This window comes from Phoxinus phoxinus (genome assembly GCF_949152265.1).
Source record: "Phoxinus phoxinus genome assembly, chromosome: 11".
NCBI classification, from domain to species: Eukaryota; Metazoa; Chordata; class Actinopteri; order Cypriniformes; family Leuciscidae; genus Phoxinus; species Phoxinus phoxinus.
Window position 1 is genome coordinate 29,524,773 of NC_136886.1, and position 23,373 is coordinate 29,548,145.

At 37.3% G+C, this 23,373-nt stretch overlaps 2 protein-coding genes across 3 annotated transcripts; both read right to left on the reverse strand.

Moving 5' to 3' along the window:
- Window positions 1-1,412: 1,412 nt before the first annotated feature.
- rgn (regucalcin) lies at window positions 1,413-10,038 on the reverse strand. 2 transcript variants are annotated; one of them, XR_013799629.1, is made up of 8 exons: window positions 9,813-10,038; window positions 8,588-8,753; window positions 8,176-8,361; window positions 7,068-7,274; window positions 6,842-6,973; window positions 5,061-5,215; window positions 4,401-4,977; window positions 1,413-2,283 (listed from the first exon to the last, which is right to left on the reverse strand). XR_013799629.1 is itself a non-coding variant. In XM_079629554.1 (7 exons), exons 2-7 carry the CDS (start codon window positions 8,748-8,750, stop codon window positions 4,927-4,929), a joined length of 894 nt encoding a protein of 297 aa, XP_079485680.1. In that variant the 5' UTR covers window positions 8,751-8,753; window positions 9,813-9,988; the 3' UTR covers window positions 3,452-4,926. The 2 variants fall into 2 exon arrangements, 1 of the variants encoding a protein (XP_079485680.1); XM_079629554.1 differs by lacking the exon at window positions 1,413-2,283 and having other exon boundaries at window positions 3,452-4,977; window positions 9,813-9,988.
- A 435-nt stretch (window positions 10,039-10,473) lies between these two features.
- On the reverse strand, window positions 10,474-22,400 carry vps16 (VPS16 core subunit of CORVET and HOPS complexes). Its single transcript, XM_079628255.1, has 23 exons — window positions 22,164-22,400; window positions 21,681-21,741; window positions 20,694-20,782; window positions 20,485-20,576; window positions 19,927-20,055; window positions 19,668-19,812; window positions 19,453-19,568; window positions 18,316-18,438; window positions 18,044-18,099; window positions 17,755-17,939; window positions 17,208-17,284; window positions 16,876-17,007; window positions 16,597-16,760; window positions 16,343-16,451; window positions 15,238-15,372; window positions 15,032-15,140; window positions 14,817-14,914; window positions 13,181-13,285; window positions 12,851-12,928; window positions 12,579-12,748; window positions 11,925-12,021; window positions 11,745-11,848; window positions 10,474-11,273 (listed from the first exon to the last, which is right to left on the reverse strand). The coding sequence occupies exons 1-23, from the start codon at window positions 22,201-22,203 to the stop codon at window positions 11,129-11,131; spliced, it is 2,559 nt and encodes an 852-aa protein (XP_079484381.1). The 5' UTR covers window positions 22,204-22,400; the 3' UTR covers window positions 10,474-11,128.
- Window positions 22,401-23,373: the final 973 nt, after the last annotated feature.

Here is a 23,373-nt window from a genome sequence, read left to right on the forward strand (position 1 = left end):
TCTTGCCCTGCTCTTCCCCTCCTAAAGCAGATCTTTGACTGATAGGCTTTTCATTTTTGTCTGTCAGTGAAGAAAGTAAACATAGGGTCAACTGATTTCTGAATAATTTTCTTAGACACATTCATTTACTGAAAGCGACTAGGAAAGCTAGGTATCTAACTTTATTAAATTCATATATAGGCTACACATTCATTATTGATCTTATGCGTAACACAGGGCTGAAGCCCCCCTAAAAAGGGCCTAGTGACGCCTCTGTTTCCATATAAGCTGTAGCCTACCATTTTCATCAAAAACGCATGAAGCAATAACGGACATAAACCCAGCTAACAGGGAACATTCTCCGAGTTCTGGTTTGTTTCTCTGAAATTTATGAACATGTTCTTCCAGTAATTTTAATTGAATGTTTGTTATCTGGTCTTTAATAATGTACAAAATCGCACAAAAATACATTGTTCATGGAACTTTTATTTTTGAATGAAACATTTTAGTTGAGTGTTTAAGGTTTTTAAAATACTAGCCTACTTGTTTCAGAATGTTAGTAGAACAGTAACGTTCCCATAAGGTTTTCAAACTGATAAAATGTTTCCTTAACGTTTGTATAACCAAGAAAAAACGTTTTTAAAACATCGAATTAACTGGACATTTTGAATGTTCAGAGAACATTCAGAAATAATGTTTTCATAACGTAATGGGAAGAGGAAACGTTCTTAAAACCTATTCTGATTCTTATCCTGTTTGAAGGAGATACCATGTTGACTCCAAAGACCCTCTCATGACCCATTGTTGAGCTGAATGATATCCTGAGCAATGCTATTCTTCACCCCAACAAAACATCCAGCAATGATGTCAATGCTTTCCTTGTCAGAGCCCTGATGTTGCTCTTTCACCCTGTCAAGCAACAGAGGGTAGGCTGTCGTGGTCTTCTCCTTCAAAGACTTTGAGAAGTACAGGAGCATGTCATTCCCATTCAAAATCAGGTTGAGACCAGAAACAAACAGTCCTTCAATGGACCAAATGGACACATTATGAGTAACACTCAAAAAGAGCTAAATTCACATTTCTTGGTGCATTTTGTTGCAACGAAACATACTTTTTTAGTAAACGTAAGACATTTTAAGCCATTACATTTTAAGCATTTCCTCCCATTTCAGGGCTTCCATAGAATACATCCCCAATATAAATGCTTCCAGAAATTATTTTCGGGGGTGCTTTGGTCTTTCTTGGCGGTGCTGAAGCACCTGTTAGCCCCTCTCAAGCGTAGCCCATGTCTGGCTACAGGGAGAGTTGGTGGTGAGTAAAACATGTTTATAATGGTGGTGGTTGAGGAAAGACCCCTACATGACTGTAAAGCGCTTTGGGTGTAGCCTAGGCCTACAGTACATATGAAAAGTGCTATATAAATGCCTCATTCATTAATTCATTCATTCATGCATAATGCAAAAGCTCAATTTCTTGGGTCCAAACTCTGGTGCTGCTGCTGTTTTTCTTTCGGTGACCTCAATCTATGTCTTGCTCTCTCATTGGCTGTTGCTCGTCGCGACGTACGTGACACCACAGGCTATCGAGTCGGCCGACAGCACCAGATATTTAGCATGCTAGATATATTTGTCTGGCGTCGGCGAGGTGTCAGCGAGCGTTTTTGATGCATCGTTTAGTATTTCACACATAAAGATTGGCGAGCATAAAAGAAGATATTTTGGAGAATTTGTGTAACCAAGGAGTTAATGGACCCCATTGACATCCATAGTATTTTTTTCCAAGCTATACAAGTCAATGGAACCCATCAACTGTTTTTCCATCAACATTCTTCAAAATATCTTATTTTATGTTCAACAGAAGTAAGAAACACATACAGGTTTGGAACATTGAGGGTGAGAAAATGATGACAGAATTTTCATTTTTGGGTGAACTATCCCTTTAATGCATGGACTGACTTTTCAGCTGACATCATGAATCTCTCTTCCTTTTCAGCCTTTCCCCTCCAACCACCGATCTAACAGCTACTTTTTCCAATTCAACCAATTCCCAGTGGATAAAAAAGTCCTGCCCTATGTTTTCCCTCCACTGAATACAGTTGTACTCTGAAATACAGATTATGGACATAAAATAGGTTGTGAATGGTGTGTCATTGTGAGATTTAAGATCATTTAAAAATGTTAATTATGTTATCACAATTACATAATTTTTAAATTCATGCTTGTTTGGCTTAATTCAATAACTCCCTTCAGCAGCACAAGCATTCTTTTTATAGTTAATATACATTACAAGCATCAAGTGAAATTACTAGTGTTGGGTCCGAGTCCACCTTTGCCGAGTCCGAGTCGAGTCCAAGTCCTTAACAACCGAGTACAAGTCCAAGTCCGAGTCCAAAGAGGGTCGAGTCGGACTTGAGTCCGAGTCCTTAACATCCGAGTCCGAGTCGAGTCCGGCCGAGTCCACAAAGATTTAAATGATTTGAAATTGACCTTTCTCAAAGACCCGCCCCTCTTGGTTACTGTTGCTACGTCCGACAAGCCATTCCTCTCTCACTCCACATGTTCTCGGTCGGAGCAAAGAGGACACTAACAATGTGCCAACAGACAGAGCAGGGTACTTTTGGTTTGAAATAAAGTCTCAGCTTTCAATTTTTTTAATTTTTATGAAATTCAATCGATAAATACTGTTTTGTGGTGCTTTAATGTGTAGGCCTCAGTTCAAGCAGCATGTGAACTGATAATCTCTTCTAGTTATAGCACAAATTTCTAAAAAGAAATCAATACACACTATTTTTCAAGTTCAAGTCCACTGCCTTTAATCTACTAACTGATTTGGTTTGTTTGTCGAACAAAAATGGCGTGTATCTGCATTATAATTGGTCAGATCACCTGTCAATCAAATCCCGGCGAAAGGTCTCAACACTGAGCTCTTAAATTAATATTTTAAACCTTACAAAATGATTGCAATGTATAGTTACAGTCATACGTTTACCTATTGTACATCTTTTAGAATCTGCAAGGTAATGCTTAATAATGCAACACGATGCATTAAGAGCCAGGGGTAAACTTTTGAGCAAGATGATGATGTTTACATTTTTCTTATTGTGTTGTACATGCTAATATCTTATTTAGCCTCTGAAGGGTTGGACTAAATTAATGAATGCATTTTTAAACAAATAAGACCAATTTACACCAATGATCCAGTTCAAAAGTTTACACCTCTTGACTCTTAACGGATGCTTCCTTCTTGTGCATCACTAAATGTTTGCAGGGTTTGTAATAGTTGTGTATGAGTCCCTCTGTTGTCACCAGTGTGAAAGTATGGATCTTACAAAGTCACTGCTAGTAAGGAGTCAAATATGCAGAAGATGCTGGTAAAGCAAAGAATGTGCAGGAGCTGGATGATTTTTCCTCAACCATTAAAAAAAAAAAAAAGAAAAAAAAGTTCTGGATCATTCAGGTAATGACACAATATTAAAATCGAGCCTATGTAATTTGTCTTTATTTTGTGTTTGTATTTTATTTAGGCTATTAAACATCTGTTATGTGAAAAAACTTTTTCAGGGCAGTAGGCTACTAAATAGAAACAATGTGTATGATCCGTCTTATTAAAAAACATATAAAAATAACATTTTGGAGATTCTGCAAGGAGTATGTAAACTTATGACTAAAGTATAAATGCAACAAAAATGATAACATTATTAGACGCCAAAATGTTGCTATGGTTATCACGTTCTTATGTAGCTATGTGTCAAATCATCGCAAATTTCATGACTCAAAGGACAAAAATGAAGTGCATTCAATCCCACATTTAAATGCAGTTATCACTATTTATAATTTACAGTGTGAACGTAACCACTGGTCCTCTAGAAGTATGAAAAACAAAACTATTTAGATTGTCAACAGCGCTCCCTTTAAGCCATCACTTACCGCGTTCGGCACTCTCCCTAAAACTCTCGTCATAAACACTGACTGAAGTTGTCCGCACTGCACAGTGAATATCTTATTTATATTGCGTCTAGAGAGACTTTGTTGTTTATGAGGGGATTTGCGAAAGGATAAAGCTCGTGCTGATTCTAAACATACATTTTGAGCGAATTATTCGCATGCGGACTCTAAAACGCCTCTGATTTGCCACTGATTTTATGCACTTAACTGTGATTGGCTACAATGCTCAACGCTGAAACAACGTTGTTTCGTTTCGTTTTTAAATAAAAAAAATTCACAAAATTTCGTTTTGTGTCATCCAGTGCCCGGACTCGACTGGACTCGGACATTTTTCCGAGTCTAAAATGTCCCGAGTCCGTGTCAAGTCCGAGTACAAATTCATTCGAGTGCGTGACAAGTCCGAGTCCATTCAAAATTGGACTCGAGACCGGACTCGAGTCCGAGTCCGAGTTCGAGTACCCCAACTCTAGAAATTACCTAAAAAATTCATTACTTGCAATAATTTCCTAAACCTTGCACAAAGTCACAGATTGCTCTTGTTGTAGTTAATGTAAACAAGATTAAAACAATATATCATTTGACATAAACTTATCCATGCAATTTCATCTTCATATTACGGTAGTCATTTAGAAAAACTGCTTTGAATGTTTAAAGGGCCATTCACACAGAACATGTTTTTGCAGTTGAAAAAAATGTTTTTATACAGATTTTTTTTACTAGTTTTTAGAACGCGGTGTCATACGCAAGAGACACTGCAAGAGACATGAACGCAATGGTTAAACGCGTCTGTCTATAACGCATGTTTGCATAGAAAAACAATGGAAAAGCAGTGCAGTTGAATGCAAAAACACATTCTGTGTGAATGGACCCTAAATCATCTGAAATGAGCTAAGATTGTCTAATATTATACAAAGTTATATCACTGATTGCACAATTAGAACATTGTTGTAGTATAGTGACCAAAATTATCATGTTTTCATTAACATCACTTTGTCCTTTGAATTCATCCAGTGTACGAATATGGTGGGATGCCCTTCACTCCTAAACCAGACACCTGGAGTAAGAATAAAGGATATAATGTGTCATCAACAGGTGATCTCATGCAACCTTAAGCATGATATGAAATGAGACGTCTACCTTAAAAATGCAGCCGGCCTCAGGTTGCTTGGCTAGTGAATCTGAATCCATGCCTGTATACGCTGAGGTGACGTATAGGTCACTATAGTCTTTCCCTCCAAAACAGCATGAGGTGGTTTTCTGTGCGGGTAGTTTCACTGTCTGCAGCCGTGTGCCTGAGAGAGGAAGTTCATTAACTACTGAAAGCCTAGACTTCCCCAGAACATTTGTTTTTCATTTAAATGTTCTATTTATATTGAATTGACTGTTAGTCATTTGCAAGATCTTGATAGTGTACAGTAGTCTTTAGTGAGTATCGAGATGTTCAGTCCTAAACACCAAGCTGACGTCAAAGAACTAGTGGCGATGACTGTTGTCACCTCTCGACCAAAGAGCTGCGCTTGAACACACCAAAAGGACTAAAGGCGACTATCAACTAGCACATGCGTCCTGCGCTTGGGTGTAAGTAAATATCTGTCTATATCTGCAGGTATCAATAGTCTATTTTCGTCATTTAAAAAAGGAAACGAAAACTAGGACTGCAGATTTACAAACCATAAACTAAGCAGCGGATTGCTTACCATTTTGAATATCAATCATGCTGATCACTATTATGAAAATATTTGTGCATTCGAATGCTCAGGTAGGATGACGTAAAATTATAACAGCCTTCTATCTGTAACGTCTTGACTTCTTTGCTCGCTTTTATCACTTTCTCTTTTATTCAGAACATTTTATTTCGTGCTCATTCTGAACAGCCAATCAGAGTTCTTTCTCTCACGACTCTTCTCTCTCTCAATAGGCCCAAGACACCCAGACAGCATCCGACTAGAGCCAACGGAGTGGAACACACTGGAAAAGCTAAACCAACTGATGCTCAAAAACAGCCGTACGTCCGACCTGTCAGCTTTGTGTGTCCCGGCCTTAAAACCCAGAAGAGAAGTTACATTTGTGAGTCTCTTTTTATTCATAATTCTAACTTGTATCGACTTTTTTCCATTATTTATAAGATGGCAAAATTATGGTATTTGCACCTGATGCTACGGCAATTCAATTTTTTAAAACAAAAACAATTATCTTATGCCTATCAGGGCTGCAGGTATTTGATCAAAAATACAGTAAAATTATAATATTGTGAGATATTATTACAATTTATAATAACTGCTTTCTATTTTATGATGTACCGTAATTTGTTCCTGGGAGGGTAAATCTGAATTCTCAGTAGCCCAATGCTCAAGTAACATTTATTATTTTTATCAGTGTTTTTTTAAATTATCAAATATTTTTGTGGAAACCATGATACATTTTTAAGGATTCTTTTATGAATAGAAAGTTCAAAAGAACTTTATTTGAAATAGAAATGTTAAAAAATGATAAATGTCTTTACTGTCACTTTTAATCAATTTAATGTGTACTTTCTGAATAAAATCACATTACACTCAAACCTTTGTACTGTAGTGTATATTTGTGATTTTGCCAGCTGTATTTTTTTGAATATGAGAATATTTCTGTCATGAACGTGAGTTTGATGGCAAATTATGGAAGCAGGCCTTTTGTGCTTCTTCCCTCAGGAATTTCCTATTGGGTTTATGGCTAAATTTAAGAATAAATTAAGGTTAGCATGCTTGAAGAGATTTTCACATTTTGATCTACAACAAATTAAACATAACAGTCATACCTCAAAAGTGAATTTTGAAAATTACAACAAATTACACATTTTACCATTTGTTTTTGAATGATTGTTTTGCCTATGATACTTATACCTGTAGAAGCATTTAATACACTTTTACAAACTCACACACCTGTTTGTGGGTCGATACGCAGCACTCTTCCTCCATCGAAGCAGGCAACCCACAGTTTGCCCTCGGTGTCTATACACATCCCGTCTGGTATGCCTTCATCTTTCTCCATCTTGTAAACCATCCTACGGTTAGCTTAACACAAATAAAAACAACACAGATTTTATAAAACCACAATTTTTTTTTTTTTTTTTACATAAAACCACCATCCAATGAAAAACAAACTCACACAGCCCTCCGGTCTGGATGTTGTAATCGAAGGCCTCCACCATGAACGCCAGACTGTCGATGTAATAGAAGATGCGGTGATCCAGTGACCAGTCCAAACCGTTGGAGATGTGCACTTGGTCAAAATGCTGGACAACAGAGTGGTCAGGATGGAGGGTGTACAGCGCCGCATCCATCACATCAAGCTTCATGTCCAAACACATGGTACCTGGACACATTAAAGGAGAAGTAGGAATGGCACAGTCCAAATGGGAGTAATTCAACTGGCTTATTTTCTGCACAGAATTAAAGAGATAGTTCAGCCAAAAAAGATAATTCAGTCATCATTTATTCATCCTCATGTTCTTCCAAACCTGTGTGCATTTCAAAATAAGATTTTATATCCTGTTGAATTCAAAAAAGTTTGGATTCCCATTGAATTCCATTACATACATCTAGCCATTGACTTCTGGAAACAAGAGCATAAACAAACAATGGTTGTACTAGCCTAATGCTAATTCCAGTATCCTCCATTGCATAATTCCACCTAGCAGCACCAATACCATCGCCTCTCTTTCGGTTCGCCATGTTTGAAAGCTGTGTGTGGAAAAGCTTCTGTACTCCTATTGGTCAATGTCACAGATGCGACGGAACTCGTGTGGAGGACCGGAAAAAAAAGTATTTCTGTCCTGATTTTGTGACACGTCAGTTGTCGTCCATTATGACACACCATACAATTTAAAACGACTTGCGACCCGAGACCCTTTGTCGTTTACGAATCACCACGACACCATATGTCAAACGGATCATGCCAAAACCGGTCTATCGTGTAGTCTGAAGTTGAACCTGGCATTAGTTAGCAACATTCTTCAAAATATTTCTTTCTTCTTCTGTGTTCAGCAGACGAAAGAAACGCATACAGGTTTGGAACGACATGAGAATAAGTAAATGATGACAATTTTCATTTTTGGTTAGACTATCCCTTTAAATTCTATCAGAAACTATTTAATTATTAGCTTATTTAAGTTACGCTGAAAACATACAATGGAGAACTACTTCTGTCGCAAAATAACACTCAGAAGTTTTAAATTTTCTTGTAGTTTACATATAAAATGTCATTTCTGCAATACCTGCAAAAAACCTGCCAGCTGGATCAACTTTTCCATCATTGAAGCGGGTGTTTGGTTTTTCCTTGTCGTTGACATGGGCCACTGCTGTAATTGAATGCTTTACCCAGTCAACAAAGGCAAACCGAGTTCCCTCCGCGATGACGTAACCACCCGACTGCCGTGGAACCACAGAGCCTACAGGTTTCTCTGTGCAGAGAGAAGATATGGCATTAGAGTATAAACTACAATAACATAAATACAAGCTAATCCCACTTGAACCAATGTCTAATGCATCTTTGAGTAAAATGCAAGCCGAAAACATTGAAAACATTACTTTTAAAGTGGCAACTGAGGTATAAATTTGGTTGCATATTCACCAAGTTCATTGAAAGTGAAAATGCAGCCCACACTAAACTTCTGTCTTCAGGCTTACCTGTGGCAATACTCTCAATTTGACTGGTCAGGGAGTTCCACCGGCTGACCCTTTGACCCGTAATATCAACATACAACAAAGAGGAGTCCTTCTCCTCCCAGACTGGGCTCTCACCGACTTCAGTCTTTTCTTTGATAACACATTCCACTTTTATGGACGACATGACCTAAAGCACACACGTATAGTTCATTTAAGTATACGATGTCCTGAAAAACCTTTACCTTAGGCACTGGTTAATTAAGCACACATCAAGAAAAACAAAGTTCAGTACAATAAGCCACATGCCAAATAATAAACTAAACTATTTTATGTAGATAACTCTCAATTTTAGCACACACTCCAGATGCCCATGTAAATATAACTTTATCAGCCATTATAACATTAAATGCTATGACATTATTTCAAGTCATTACTTAAAATACACAAAAAAAAAAAGATATTAATCAAACTCTCATATCAATATATTCATCTTGTGTTCATGAACTTCTGATCTGTAGAAGACGAATTGCAATAATGAACTTATCGAACTGTTGTCAAACCGGTTTCCCCAGAACACTGCCCTCGTCTGCCATTGGTCGAGCAAACATGTAGTCCCGCCCCAAACCCAAGCCATTGGTTGAGCCAAACAAGCTCTGATGAAACTGACAGCGCCATTCTACCACTAGCTATTATTATTTTGTTATTCACTTAATATAAATTCTGAACATTTAGTATTATAAAAATAGCCTACATTTAATATGGATCATCAATACAGAACCTCAATAAATTGAATCATGAGCTTTAAATAAATGTGTGTGACAATGTTGCAGTGTTTAAAGTCCATCGATCATTCATTTGACACTTATTAACGAAATAATTACTGTTAAATGAAAATATGGAAAGCAGCATTCATGCATTTATCATGCATATGCATGTTACAAATGAAATGCTATATCACAATTTGTCGTTGTGTAACACTAACGAACTATCAAAATACTGGAAACGCCATAGAAACTAATTATCTTATCATAAAACAAAATAAGACTGCGTGCAAGGTAAACATACGAAATTTGTAAGACAGACGCCGCCACAATGTTTCATTTGTAGATATAGTGAAGTGACACCAAAACAACCAGAACTGGAGAAATCATTTTGTGGAAGAGCTGAACTACAACCACGTGATAAAAGTAGTCATGCGACTCTGTCAAAACCTGGCCTGCAAACAAAGACTTTCGTGTTGTCGTACCTTTTTAACATATCCTCTCTTCCTCTCTGATCGGTGTTGTTGCAGTAGTTTCCTCTTATATACTGTCTATGGTAGTTTCGCACTTTGCAAGGTTTCCGCATGTATGTGATATGTGGCTGAGTGAAAGAGAGCGTCCTCTGCGGTCACACTTATAAATGCTTCCCAAAACACAATCTGGATAAAAGTGCAGGTAAGAGGAGTTTGACCCGTCTCTCAATCTTTGGGCATGAGAGGAAAGCGTGACTGTGGAAAAAACATCAGAGACCAGAACCAAAAGTCTATAGCCCAAAAGTGTATAGCATGCTTTTGACAAACTATAAGAAATTGAAATCTAAGACAAACTTTTTATGACACAAAAAGTAGAAATTGTGAAATACAAAGTCGAAAATATGACATAAAATTTCGAAATTATGACTTAAAAAGTAAACGATTACATAAAATCATAATTCTGACAGAAACCAACTATCCCTTATTTTTGGATTTTTAATCTGTTATGACTTAGTAACTGTCTTATAATGTCATCAATTTGACTTCGCATTTTGTATAGAAATTGTACAGTAATAAGTCATTTGTAGTAACTGACAAGACATAATTTTGACTTTTTAAATCGCATAACTTAGTGTCATAATTTTGATCCTAAATAAATGTAAATTTTTTATTTAAAAATATTTTTTTATTTCATAATTATAACATAGCATGTCAAAATGTAATCGTTTTATCTCATAATTTCCATTTAGCATGCCATATCAACTTTTTCATAATTATGACTTAATATGTCATTTTTAAGATGTACCAAAGCATGTTTTTTTTTTATTTCTTATGTGGCAGAAATGGGCTTCCCTAACTGTGTGATTTAGGTACACACATACCATCGAACACATTTTGGTAGCCAATCATGGTTTAATTAAAATAACAAATGTTTTGTTATATTCATAGAGTCAGATAATCTCTACAGAACACAGGCATATGATCAATGACAGTATGATTCTACGACAAACACAATGGTTCATAATGCAAGGTACAAAGGTTAAGGTTTACAGTGAAGTGCAAGATGGGAACTGCTTCTAGCTGCCTGACAGAGGCAGAACAACATAAAATGCTGACATGCGAGTTTTCTTGCTGTCTGTCTTTTTCCTCTGTGCGTCCAGCCAAGACATTTTCCTTCATTGTGCAGAATTCTCATGAAAATGTTCCATTACACCAGGAGTTGTTTACACAGCCGAAAGCAAATTCAGCTGCGTGTTCTTTGCCGTGCACAGGGGTTCACTGTTTGGCAGCAAATGCAGTTGAGTTGAGCGGGGCAGAAGTGGACAGGCTCACTTTTTGGCAGCAGTGGCTTTAGCACGGTTGAGGCGTTCCATCAGAAGATGATCAGTGGTGGACGAGCAGCGTGACAGAACAGTACTGATCTCGGATTCACTACGCCTCTCGATAGCAGCCTCTGCGGCACCTTCCACATCCCTGAGTGACAGACAATATTATACAGTGGCTCTTTGTCCTAATCATGAACAGTAATGTACACTCCTATTCTAAAGTTTGGGGTCAGTAAGAATTTTGTATTTTTGAAAGACGTCTCTTATGCTCACCACGGCTGGATTTACTTGATCAAAAATACAGTAAACAGGCTGTCAATGTTTTTATAGTTTCTCTGTGCTGTTATCATTATAGTTGTGTTGTGGACTCTTCTATTCTTTTATATTTAGAATGATTTGAACTACCATGTATATTTATCATTATAGCTGTTGTCCTTGAAGTAAACGGAGCTTAAAAGTATTCATTTACTGACTCCAAACTTTTGAAAAGTAGTGTATACTGCATAGAATTTTAAACCTAACAAATTAGTTTATTATTTTGTTATCTAACACAATGATAGGTAATACATTAACACAAAATGGTCTAACTGTTTAAATACTTTTCGTAATAGCTTCTTACCCCACTGCAAGGTGAGCTTTGACCTTCTGCTCTGGTGTGACTTTAGAGACATATTTCTTGGCTTCAAATTTGTTATGGCGTTTAATGCACACCTCGACAAACGGCTGTAATCCAAGAAAGACAGAAGTGAGATTAATTCACACACAACACGAATTCTAAGATCAATAGGACATTAGTTACCAGATATCCAATAGGAGACTTTTTGCTTTTGGCAAATTTCTCCAGCTCTTCCCAGTCCTCCTTCTCAGCCAAAGCCTTCAACTTCAGCCACCAGAACCTGAAAATAAGAAACACCTTCACTCGCATCATCATGACATTCACATTATATTATTCTTTATGTAGAGACAAGCATTTAAAAAACATTACAAGCATTGAACCCCCCCCCCCCCCCCCTCCCCCTCCCTCACCAGAGATGTGACACATTTATTACCACTTGCTGAATTTGAACTTGACATTTGAACCCGTTCATTTGGATTACACTAATATACCCAGGTTACCCTGACAGCTAATATTATTTTTATAGGTTGCATTACAACTGCAGTCTTTAAAGTCAACATTAAATCAAAACGGGATTACATAAGCGAACTGGTGAATCGTTTTTTGAACCGTCATTAAAACGAACCGTCCGAAATAACCAATTGAAAACCTGTTACTCACATGAGATCACAGCAATAGCAAACCACAACCATCCAATCAATTCCCCATGTACAAAATCAAGTCCCACCCTTCCTTTTTTCTTGTTTAAAAAGCAGCTATGTGTCAATGTTTTTAACACCGCCAGTGGGAAAGACAAACTATAAACCCTGTGAGTAAAACTATAGTTAGAAGGCACACCTCTTGTCAGGCACTCTGAAGTCTTTGTACAGTTGTTCGGCGTGTTTGTGCAGTCCCACAGACAGAAGCATGGTCATGGTCTCATGAAGAGGGAATCCCACGAGCGGCTCACCCTTCTCTTCCTCTAGCTTCCTCTGAAACCGCAGCAGACGCATCTCATCTTCTGTGGCCTGAGAGAGAGAAAGGCTAGTATCCCTTTTGATGCTACACAGACAATGAACTCTGACCCAGGCTGCTAATCTGCCTGTATCAGAAGAGTCTGAGGTCTTTACCTTGGCAGAAAATTCATTCTTGGCTTTGTAGTACTCGTCCACTGCACTTTGTAAAAGAGCGATCCGAGCTTCCAATCTCTGCAATTACACAAACACACACATTACATTTGTGTTCTTAGTAACAAAATAATAAATCCGCACAACATGCTAATACAATTACTATTAGAGTATGAAATAATTAAGGTGGAAAGCAAAGAAGACAAACCTCACCAATTTGTGGAAATGGAGCCATCATAATTTCTTTAAAGCACTTCTGTCATTCAAATCATGTAAGTGAGAAAAAAAATGAGGAAAACACAAATGCTGCTGTAAAGATTTGTAATCGCCTACCTTCTCTTTATAGCTGGCCTTTACGTAGAAATTGCCAAGTTCTTCATGATCATCATCTTGATTGAAAAGATCTTTTAGTGTATCCTGCTCCTGATGTTTACAGAACTAAAACAAAGACATAACAAACAATTGAGGTTTAAAAATTCAGAATACAAACAATGCATGAACATTACCTGAGTATAAACAGTGATCTCTGATGCTATAAAGTACTATTCAAGAATTATTAAAATAATATTATAGTGTTTATTAATATTTTGTATTAGTTTTTATTTGTATATTTTCAGCTTCATTATTCTTTGAAGTTTTAGAAATGTTGTATTGTCTTTTTGTAAATTAATTTCTTTTTTTAAATATTTCAAATTAACTTTGATTTGTATAGTTCCAGTAATTTTAGTACTTCAACTTCAGCTTATTTCAGTTATTTGTCAAGGCAACCTTTCAGGGCATCAAGTTTGTCCATATGGTATTTAAATAAAAAAAAATAAAAAAAAGAGTACTTTAACTAAACGTTTTAGTTAAAGGAACACTCAGACTTTTTGGGACTTTATCCTATTCAACTTATCCCCCAGAGTTAGATAAATCCATACATACCTTTTTCATCTCCGTGTGTGCTATGAGTCTGTTTGACGCACCCACCGCTATCCTAGCTTAGCACAAAGACTGGATGTAAATGGTTGCAGCTAGCATACTAATCCAAATAAGTGACAAAATAACGCAAACATTTTCCTATTTACATGTTGTGATTTGTATAGTCACAGAGTGTACAAAAAACAAAGTCAAATGAGAGACAGACATATTTTAACCGTATAAATACTGGGAACTATATTCTCTGAAGGCGAAGCACTGCTACTTGGGCGGAGTGATAACCGCAGCACCTGAGACGCGCCGTGGTGAGGAGCAGAGAGTTCGTTCAGAGCGCGTCTCAGGTGCGCTGCGGTTATCACTCCGCCCTATATTCAGGGAATATAGTTCCCAGTATTTATAGTTCCCAGTATTTATACGGTTAAAATATGTCTGTGTTTCATGTGACTTTGTTTTTTGCACACTCTGTGACTATATAAATCACAACATGTAAATAGGAAAATGTTTGCGTTATTTTGTCACTTATTTGGATTAGTATGCTAGCTGCAACCATTTACATCCAGTCTTTGTGCTAAGCTAGGCTAGCGGTGGGTGCGTCAAACAGACTTATAGCACGCACGGAGATGAAAAAGGTATGTATGGATTTATCTAACTCTGGGGGATAAGGTGAATAGGCTAAAGTCCCAAAAAGTCGGAGTGTTCCTTTAACAATAGCAGCACTGTGGCTATATAAGAGCTGACATGAATTGTCATGTTGAAAAATTGTCCTAAATAGGCAGCAGTAATGTTTCTGTCTCTGAAAGTGACATGTAAATAAAGTCACAAAATCATAGCCAATCAGAAGATTGGAGATACACAGCTATGAGCAGAGGGGTTTGGACCAATGAGATTTCATTGTAGGCATTTGTCACATTCACATCCTTAGCTTATAATTATTAATTAGGCTAGTTATGATCCTTGTCATACTGTATTAATAATGCCTATGGTTCTCAGGTCTGCAGCAGCAGGGTGTGTGTGTGTGTGTGTGTGTGTGTGTGTGTGTCATAGTTTGTACCTGTCTGTAAAGGCTCAGAGCCACAGGTTGGTTCCTCAACATCATGAAGAAGTCTCCTCTGTTCAGCTCATTCTTCAGGTACATGACCACTGTGTACACTAGCATACAAGAAAACATGTAGGTAGGTAAACCATCTCGATGTATCCAGTAAGTGTGTATCTGTAACAGGGTGTGTGTTTCTAAGTTTTGGAAGGTGGATGTGAATGTGTTTTTACCGAGGTCTGTGTCTCCACTCTCAATGGCTTTGCTCAAAGCCAGGGGACTCTTCTTCATTTTTAACAACAGTGGGACCTGTTCACCAGAGCGAGGCTCAAACTCCAACAACTGAAAGAAAGAGATCAACACAAACTGACTGACAACCCATAACATCAGTTAATAATAATTCTGTCTTTATTAGTACATGGTCTGTGCGTGCATGTACCTTAATGGCGAGCTCTGTGCGTCCACTCTCATATGCTTTAGTGGCGATTTCAGAATAGGAGATTCCTGCAGCATCAGCTAGCTTCACACTCACAGCTTTTGCTATGACTTCATCTGATTCCTCCTTCTGCTGGACCTACGTAAACACACACAAATTTAACAAACAATTGTAGGGCTTCACTTGATAGGCACGTCTCTAACAAGCTTCCTTATGTTGCATCGAAACCTCTCAGACTGGACGAAATGTCATATAAGTGTTAACAAGTGCAAAGAAAGCCGTCTGCATCTGAACATGCGCTCTGGTTCTGTAAACAACAGCTGTGAAAACCCTTGATGTCCATGGTTTTATAAAACGCATAAAATCAACGTTATAATGAATGGGGATTTCAAATAAGGATACAATCATGCTCACAAAGGCTATATTTATTTGGTTAAAAATACAGTAAAAACTGTAATATTGTAAAATATCACAATTTAAAATAGCCGTTTTCTATTTAAAATGTGATCGCAAAACTAAATTTTCAGCAGCCATTAATCCAGTCTTCAGTGTCACATGATCCTTCAGAAATCATAATAATAAGAAACATGTTGCCTTATCATAAATTTTGAAAACAGTTGTGCTGCTAAATATTTTTGTGTGATAGTTTTTTTTCAGTATTCTTTGATGAATAGAAAGTTTGAAAGAACAGCATTTATTTGAAGTACCGGTATATAATTGAATACAAATAAATACAATATGTAATATTATACCATTTTACGGTAATTGATTGTTGTTGTTATTCATATTAACATTGAATATTAAAATAACAAAATACATTATAATATTAACATTCAATTCATTAACTTGGAATAAAAACATGAAATCTGTTCTTCATAAATGGCATTTACTCAGTTGTCAATAGTAAATGAAAAAAATGTATGGTTCAAATTAACCCATAAAGCCAAACCGACCGCTTACAGGAATCTTCTGGCATTAGTAGCTTTTAATAAATGCATTATTTTTTTGCATACTCTAATATTAGCGAGGACATCACAACTGTGTTTTTCAACTTTTACAGGGATATTTTCAGAAATTCTTCAAAAGTATAATAAATAAGCACACGCACCTTGAAGCAGGCCCAGTGTTTGAGTACTCGGCTCACTCCCAGATATTCTGGAGTCTTTAGATAGCGACAAACCTCAATAGCCAGCGGATAGAGTTTACGATACACCAGTCTGAGACAGAGAAAGAGCATGAATGAAGATGAATAATCTGCTTTGTTACATTCATTTTAAAACTTTACTCATTTCAAAGGAAGTAATCACAAAAACAGATCCCGGCAATGGAAGCAGGCAGCTGTTCTGCATAAAATCGTCTCACCTGTCGATGAGCACCTGTAGGGTCATCTGTTTGAACTGAGTGTGGGTGAGAGGAATGCCCACGGTATAGTCTCGTACTGCATTTAACACCCGCAGGTCTCTACACATGCTGACAAACTGCTCAGGAGGAAAATTACTCAAGAAGCACTTCCCAAATGAAGCCGCCTGCAGGGAGAACAAGAGAGAGGGAGATACAGTACATCATAAACCCATGGTTAGTGTCATTCCTCCTGTAAATGAAAGGTCTCTCTTCCCGCAACATTCAGCCAGTGTGGCTCACCCTCAGGAGTGTTTTCTGAGTCTCGGGTTCATGTTCATGTCCAGCGGCCTCCACACACTGCCTCACTGCCTCGCTCAGTAGACTCTGTTCTTTAATCTCTCTCAGATACTCATCTGCCTTCTGACTCTCTTTCTGCAAAATATTTTCACACACGAAAGCCATTAGACATAACATACATAAAAAACATGTAATTAGCTTTCACCATTAAGACCTTTTTATGTTGGCAAAACTGAAACTTGTTGTCCTAATATGTATTAGGAAACTTTTAAAATTTTTCACTGTAAAGACACCATGTCAAGTTTTAATAATGTGTATCCAAAATAGTCACTTACCTCATATTCTTTGTGTGCCTCTAGCAGTAATGCTCCAGGAGCCATTGAGGCAATTTTAAAGATCTCCTCACATGCACCTGCAGAGAACCATGGGGAAATCAAATCACTTGTGGGCTTATGGGACGTAGAGCCGTGCATTATTCATTATTCAAATCCTTTCAAAAGTTTGAAGTCAGAAATAATTTTTTTTTGGTGAAAGAAAAGAAGACTTTTTTTTCCAGATGCATAAATGTGACAGTATTATAATGTTACAAAATATTTCTATTTCAAATAAAATGCTATTCTTTTGAACTTCCTATTCATCAAGGAACCCTTAAAAATGTAATGTGCTTTCCCCAAAAATAACAAAATATAACACTGATAATCATTTCTTGAGCAACCAGTCAGCATATCAGAATGATTTCTGAAGAATCATGTGACACTGAAAACTGGAGTAATGGCTACTTTGCCACCACAGGAATACATTACATATTAAAAACTTATAAAAATCGTCCCGACCCCAAACTTTTTAAACAGTATACATTTGTCTCTATATACATCTTCTAACCTGGGACCTCTTGCAGAAGCTCATGGTGTGTTCCACTGATGATCCGGACCCCGTCCAGCTCCGGCACCAGAATCGATTCATCGTCCAGGTGGTACTTAATTGTCTCTTTAGACTCTCCCACCACTAGGAGAAGCCCATCCCACATGACCACCGCTGATGGCTGCTGACTCTTGGGCCTGCGACACCTGCAAGAAAAAAACATTACAAACTTGTCCTTAAACTAAAGGGAAAAAAATATAGCATATACAAAATATACATAAATCATGCAAAATGTAAAATGATGTAATACCAGGCCATCTGTTTGGGGGGAGTTTTGATTTTGGTGTCCACCTCACTGAGTTTCTCCTGCACAAGACAACATTGATCACCTGATGCTGCTTTGTTGTGCAAAAGTATTAAGACTGTAATTAACACTTCAGACCAAGTAATTAACTTATCAATTAAAGCGGACAGAGAAATGAATGAATTGAAAAACATTTGCTTAGACAAGTTGCTAAAATTGTGACCAGCATATACAGGTCCATAAAATACATTGAGGTGATATTGCTGGATTTCACGTACCTTTAGGTTGGACGTGCCCATCCACACATGGCCAGAGTCAGTGATGAGTGCTAGATACTTATAACTGAATGAGACACATATGTGAACTATACTGGATGCTTCTGGAGAGAGACCTGGAGGAGTCTGACACACACACACACACACACACACACACACACACACACACACACACACACACACACACACACACACACACACACACACACACACACACACACACACACACACACACACACTATTTACTCAATTTAACATGGGCTGTTTTCACACTTGCTTGATTTGAACCAGAGTCCTATTCCAAATTGCACTTTTTTGATACGAACTATGGTACTTTTGTGTCATGCCACTGTGACTACTAGTTTCTCAAACCTTTGATCAGACTAACCAGGTCCAAAATAAATAATATTATACATTATTTTGATTTGGGACAAAAATAATAAAATTTTCTATGAGGTAATAAACTACCCATTCCATTAAGCATGTAATCAAATTTTTTTTTTCTTTTAATGTTTCGCATAGAAGCCTCTTATGCTCACCAAGTTTATTTATTCATTTATCGATTTATTTAATCAAAAATACAGTAAACACTGTAATGTTGTAAAATATTATTCCAAATATATATAATATTAAAAAAGCTGCTTTTATTCAAATATATTTAAACATTTTATTTATTCTTGTGATGTAAAGTAGAACTTCAGCATTATTACTAAAACATTTTAATATTTTGTGGAAATCGTGATACGTTTTTTCAGGATTCTTTGATGAATAGAAAGTTCAAAAGCAGCATTTATTTGAAGTAGAATTTTTTTTGTAACATTATTAATGTCTTTACTGTCACTTTTGATCAATTTAATGTATCTTTGTTGAATAACAAACCCCAAACTTTTGAACAGTATTATATATGAAACACAATACATTTGAAGTTTAATGCACAGTATTCCATGTCTGTTGAATGCTTTTGGACCTTGGCTATTTAACTATTATTTATTTATATAATATGAAACATGATCAGAAGACAAGCTGCCTATGATGCTCTCCTATATTTCTGTTACAGTGAGAGTCAGAAAGTGAGGATTCATTCTAGACTGATTAAAACTGAACATCTGTGTAGTCTGAGTGTGTGTGAGTGTTCTTTACCACAGGTGTGCAGGCTGTATTGTCTAAGATGAACAGTTGAGATTCATTAGCCACCAGCACTTTACATTGCCTGTCCTGAGTCAGGACTGCCCAGCATGAGGGCGCCCCCTGTAGACCTGAAATAAAATATCACCAAATTTAAAAAATGACCATTCAGGGTTAGAAACCTCCACCCACGTGGAATTATGTATTCTTATAAATAATGCATTATTTACCTGGAACTTCAGGTAACCGCCTCAGTTTTATGTCGTCAATATTCGTGGCTAAAGTGAATCGCAAGGCACCTGTCAATATGGCAACTCCTGTCCCATACGGCGAATGGAAAATCTTGGTGTCCAGCACTTGACTCTGAGAAACTTCCTGTGAGAGAATCAATGCTATGGCTCAGTCATAAATCAATACTGATTTAAAGTAGCAATGCTTTATAAGTATAGAATAACGTATGCATCCTTTTGAAACTGTGTGCATTCTCACATTGCCCATGCTGAAGTGTCTCTTAAAGCCACCAAAGAGATCATAGACAAGCACAGTGCCATCCTCCTGAACACACAGTAGGTCATCGGTCACAGTCCAACCCAACTGCTTCACCACTCCACTCTTCCACTGAGACACACAAAGAAAGAGAGAGAGAGAGGTTACTATACAGCAGTTCTGTTTATAAAAGCATTCAAACAGAGCCCGAAAACGGTAAAACTCAACTGTTTAACTCTAGGGGAGATGGAAAATGATCCTATTTCCCAAAAAAGTGGAGTGTTCCTTTAAAGTGACCAAAACTCAGAGCAGATGCAGAGATAGAGTTCATGTGGAGAAGCATTTAATGCAAACCGAGCTGCTCTGAGACGCTGGTGGAAAATTAGCTGCTCACATGCAAGAACACAGTGCCATGCTTCACTCCGAAACACACAGCGCATACACTGTACATTCAAATAAGTCGCAGCCTTTGCAATTTGATAAATCGCACACAGCCACATCATAATTTCTGTTTTATTTTGATTAATCATGCATCCCTGTTGTGCCACTGTGTGTTCTTACTGGAAAACTGGCCAGAGGCAGTCCTGAGGAAGAGTAGATCTCTAACTGAGGTCTGGCACTGGGAGAGCGTCGGATGCGCCCCTTTAGGAGAGCTGGTGGAGAAAAAAATGTCATTCTCTTTGAATTTCACAAAATAACTATGTACTAAGATACTTAGGCTATATCTTACTAAACAACATTTAGCTGGGCTGATCTCACCCAAAACTCACCGATTGGACCCCCATATGGAGCTGCAGCGACCAGACACTCTCTCAGACCATCTTTCAGATTCCAGCCCATCTCATACAGTTCAATCTTTCTGTTTCAGGAAAAAAATAACAAAGAAGGGGGAGGTGATCAGGGTTAAAAAATAAAGAGCATAATAGCACCTGCTATGACTGATTTGATGGGCAAATGGTGGGGGTCCTTGGGGTTTTGTCCTCAGTAGAGGACATTTGTTTTTAGTCAATTTCTCTGATATCAAACATGGCACATTTTTAATATACTTTAAAGCAGAAATCCTGCCGTCCACTAAACATATAATTTCATTGGTATGTTTAGGGGATAGAAATGACAAATGTTCAAAAACATATGATAAGTTAAAAAGCATGGACAATATTTTTTTAATCATCAACTGAATGTGATTTATTTTTTACATTGCATCTTATAAATAAATATATTTAGGAAATATCAGTGTTTTCAAAGCAGTGGATGGAAGGCTATTGAATGGAAACTTCAGGACTTCTTCCTATTAAGTTCACTGTCACTATTGCAGTAGCCTACATAACAAAGTTAATAAAAAGGGATATTATAATTAAGAACTAGTTTTGAACATGTTCACATGAATTGAGTAATAAATTAGTAAGTCAATAAACCATTACATTTTCGTGATGCCCATAAAATATGCATATATACTATGATCAGACCAATGTGATTACAGTTAGATTATATAAATTAAACTAAGTTAAGGTATTTGTTGAGAACAGTATAGCCTAAACATGAGGAAACAGGCAGTTGTGCTGCTAACTAATTCACTGCCACTCATGACAGCTGTCACATGACCCAAGTGACAACTCATAACAAACTACAAACGACCAGTTTAAAAGCTCCACTGTACCTAAATGAGCAGGTTGAGCATCTGTGCAGGGTAATGGTTTCATACACTCATATTCTGCACCCTTTAATAAGCAGAATGATTAAGCTGTTCTGTTATTTACCTGTAAAAAGCCTCGCCCAAAGGGTTCCAGTTCGCGGTGACAAACGCCATGACCTCCTCTCCTGAGGAAACGTTGCAGTCTTTAAGTTTATGATAATTGTCCCAGTTAGCGCTGCATTATGATTTATTTTTGTGTTGTTTATTTCATTCTTCCTCGCCCATCTCTGTTCCTATCATCTTCTTCTGTTTCTCTGACGACGTTGATCAGAGACTAGCATCTGTGTTTGGCGCCCTCCAGTGTTTTGGAAGAGGCACTTCGATGCGGTTTCTGACTTATATATTTTATTATTTTATTATACAATTTATAATTTATTAAAAAATAATAGTTTTAAATTAGGTGGCTATACGTTTCTCTGTGCAGTTATTTATGTAAACATTTTTGTGACTGCGTTGTCACGTGCTATGTTAGCCTACTTTTCTCAACGCTGGTAAGAACGGATCAAGTCGTTTGCGGTTATTACAAGGCGATTTGTAAGACAGTTACCACTTGCAAATGAATAAAAAGCGCTTCCTTGAAATCCCATGAACCTCTGGAGGAAGAAAACCTCATTCAACAGCAATTTGCCGCTTTACGGTTTACCACATGGTGTCGCTGCTCCTCCACACGTCACATCTCTCCAGCTGCACCACACCTGATATGAACACCTGTTGTGTCGTTTGATCCAGGAATGGACAGAAGAATGGCGCAGGTGTGTTGGCTTAAACGTACATAACATTAGGAACCAGTCTGGGCTTAGCTATTGTCTTTTTGTTTATGCATTGAATGGATCTCTTTGAAATGCAACCTCATTCAGCTAGAATGTAGCAGGCTGTAATCATTAGGACTTTTATGGTGGGAGATAACATGCCGCTGTTGAGCGTCTCAAAATCGCATCATTGTTAATATTACAAAAGCAGACTTGCTATAATTATGCTCTTGTCTTGTGAGGTTGGGGGTTGACTATTTAACTGTCAATCAAATGAGACCACTGGGAGTCATTTTTTCATCAAAGAGCACAAAACAAATTAACTAAAGGATAAAACGTTTATTGACAATAATACAACGACTACGTAATACGTTTTATTTATTGATGTTTATTTTAAAAATAGATTCTGCTGTCATTTTTATTATTTTGATTGAATAGGTAGACCTTATTGTTAATTCTATCTAGGACGTGTGTGGTTGGGGACTTATAAAACACATTATGTGAATCATTCTTTAAAATTATCCACATTACAAAAGATCATATACAATGAAACATATAAACATCGTTGCAAGCAAACTTTGTGTTGATTCTGAAGTTGAAACAACCATTAGTGCTCCTGAATGTGAGTCAGAGAGCGCAGAGAGGAACTGTGTCTCCAGTGCTGGTGCAGTAGATGGATGCTTCTATTTAAAACCCTGTGATTTTGCCAAGCAAGACATGTTCCTCAACATATTTTCTTGATCCTGGAACAATATTTATGTCTGAAAATTGAGACCTAACCCTACTCATAACTCATCCCTAAAATCAGAGGGAGATGATAGGTGAATAACACTGATGTAGAACCCTGTAAGCCTATAACTTGACATAAACTGTAAACTTGTCCCTCAAATCTGATTGGTTGATTGGAATGTTTTTTAAGGATCGACAAAGATGTTGATCCAGGAACACGTTGGACTTGGTGAATTCATGCTCACCACTTCTACGCCTCTGTGGCCCGTGATTTAGAGA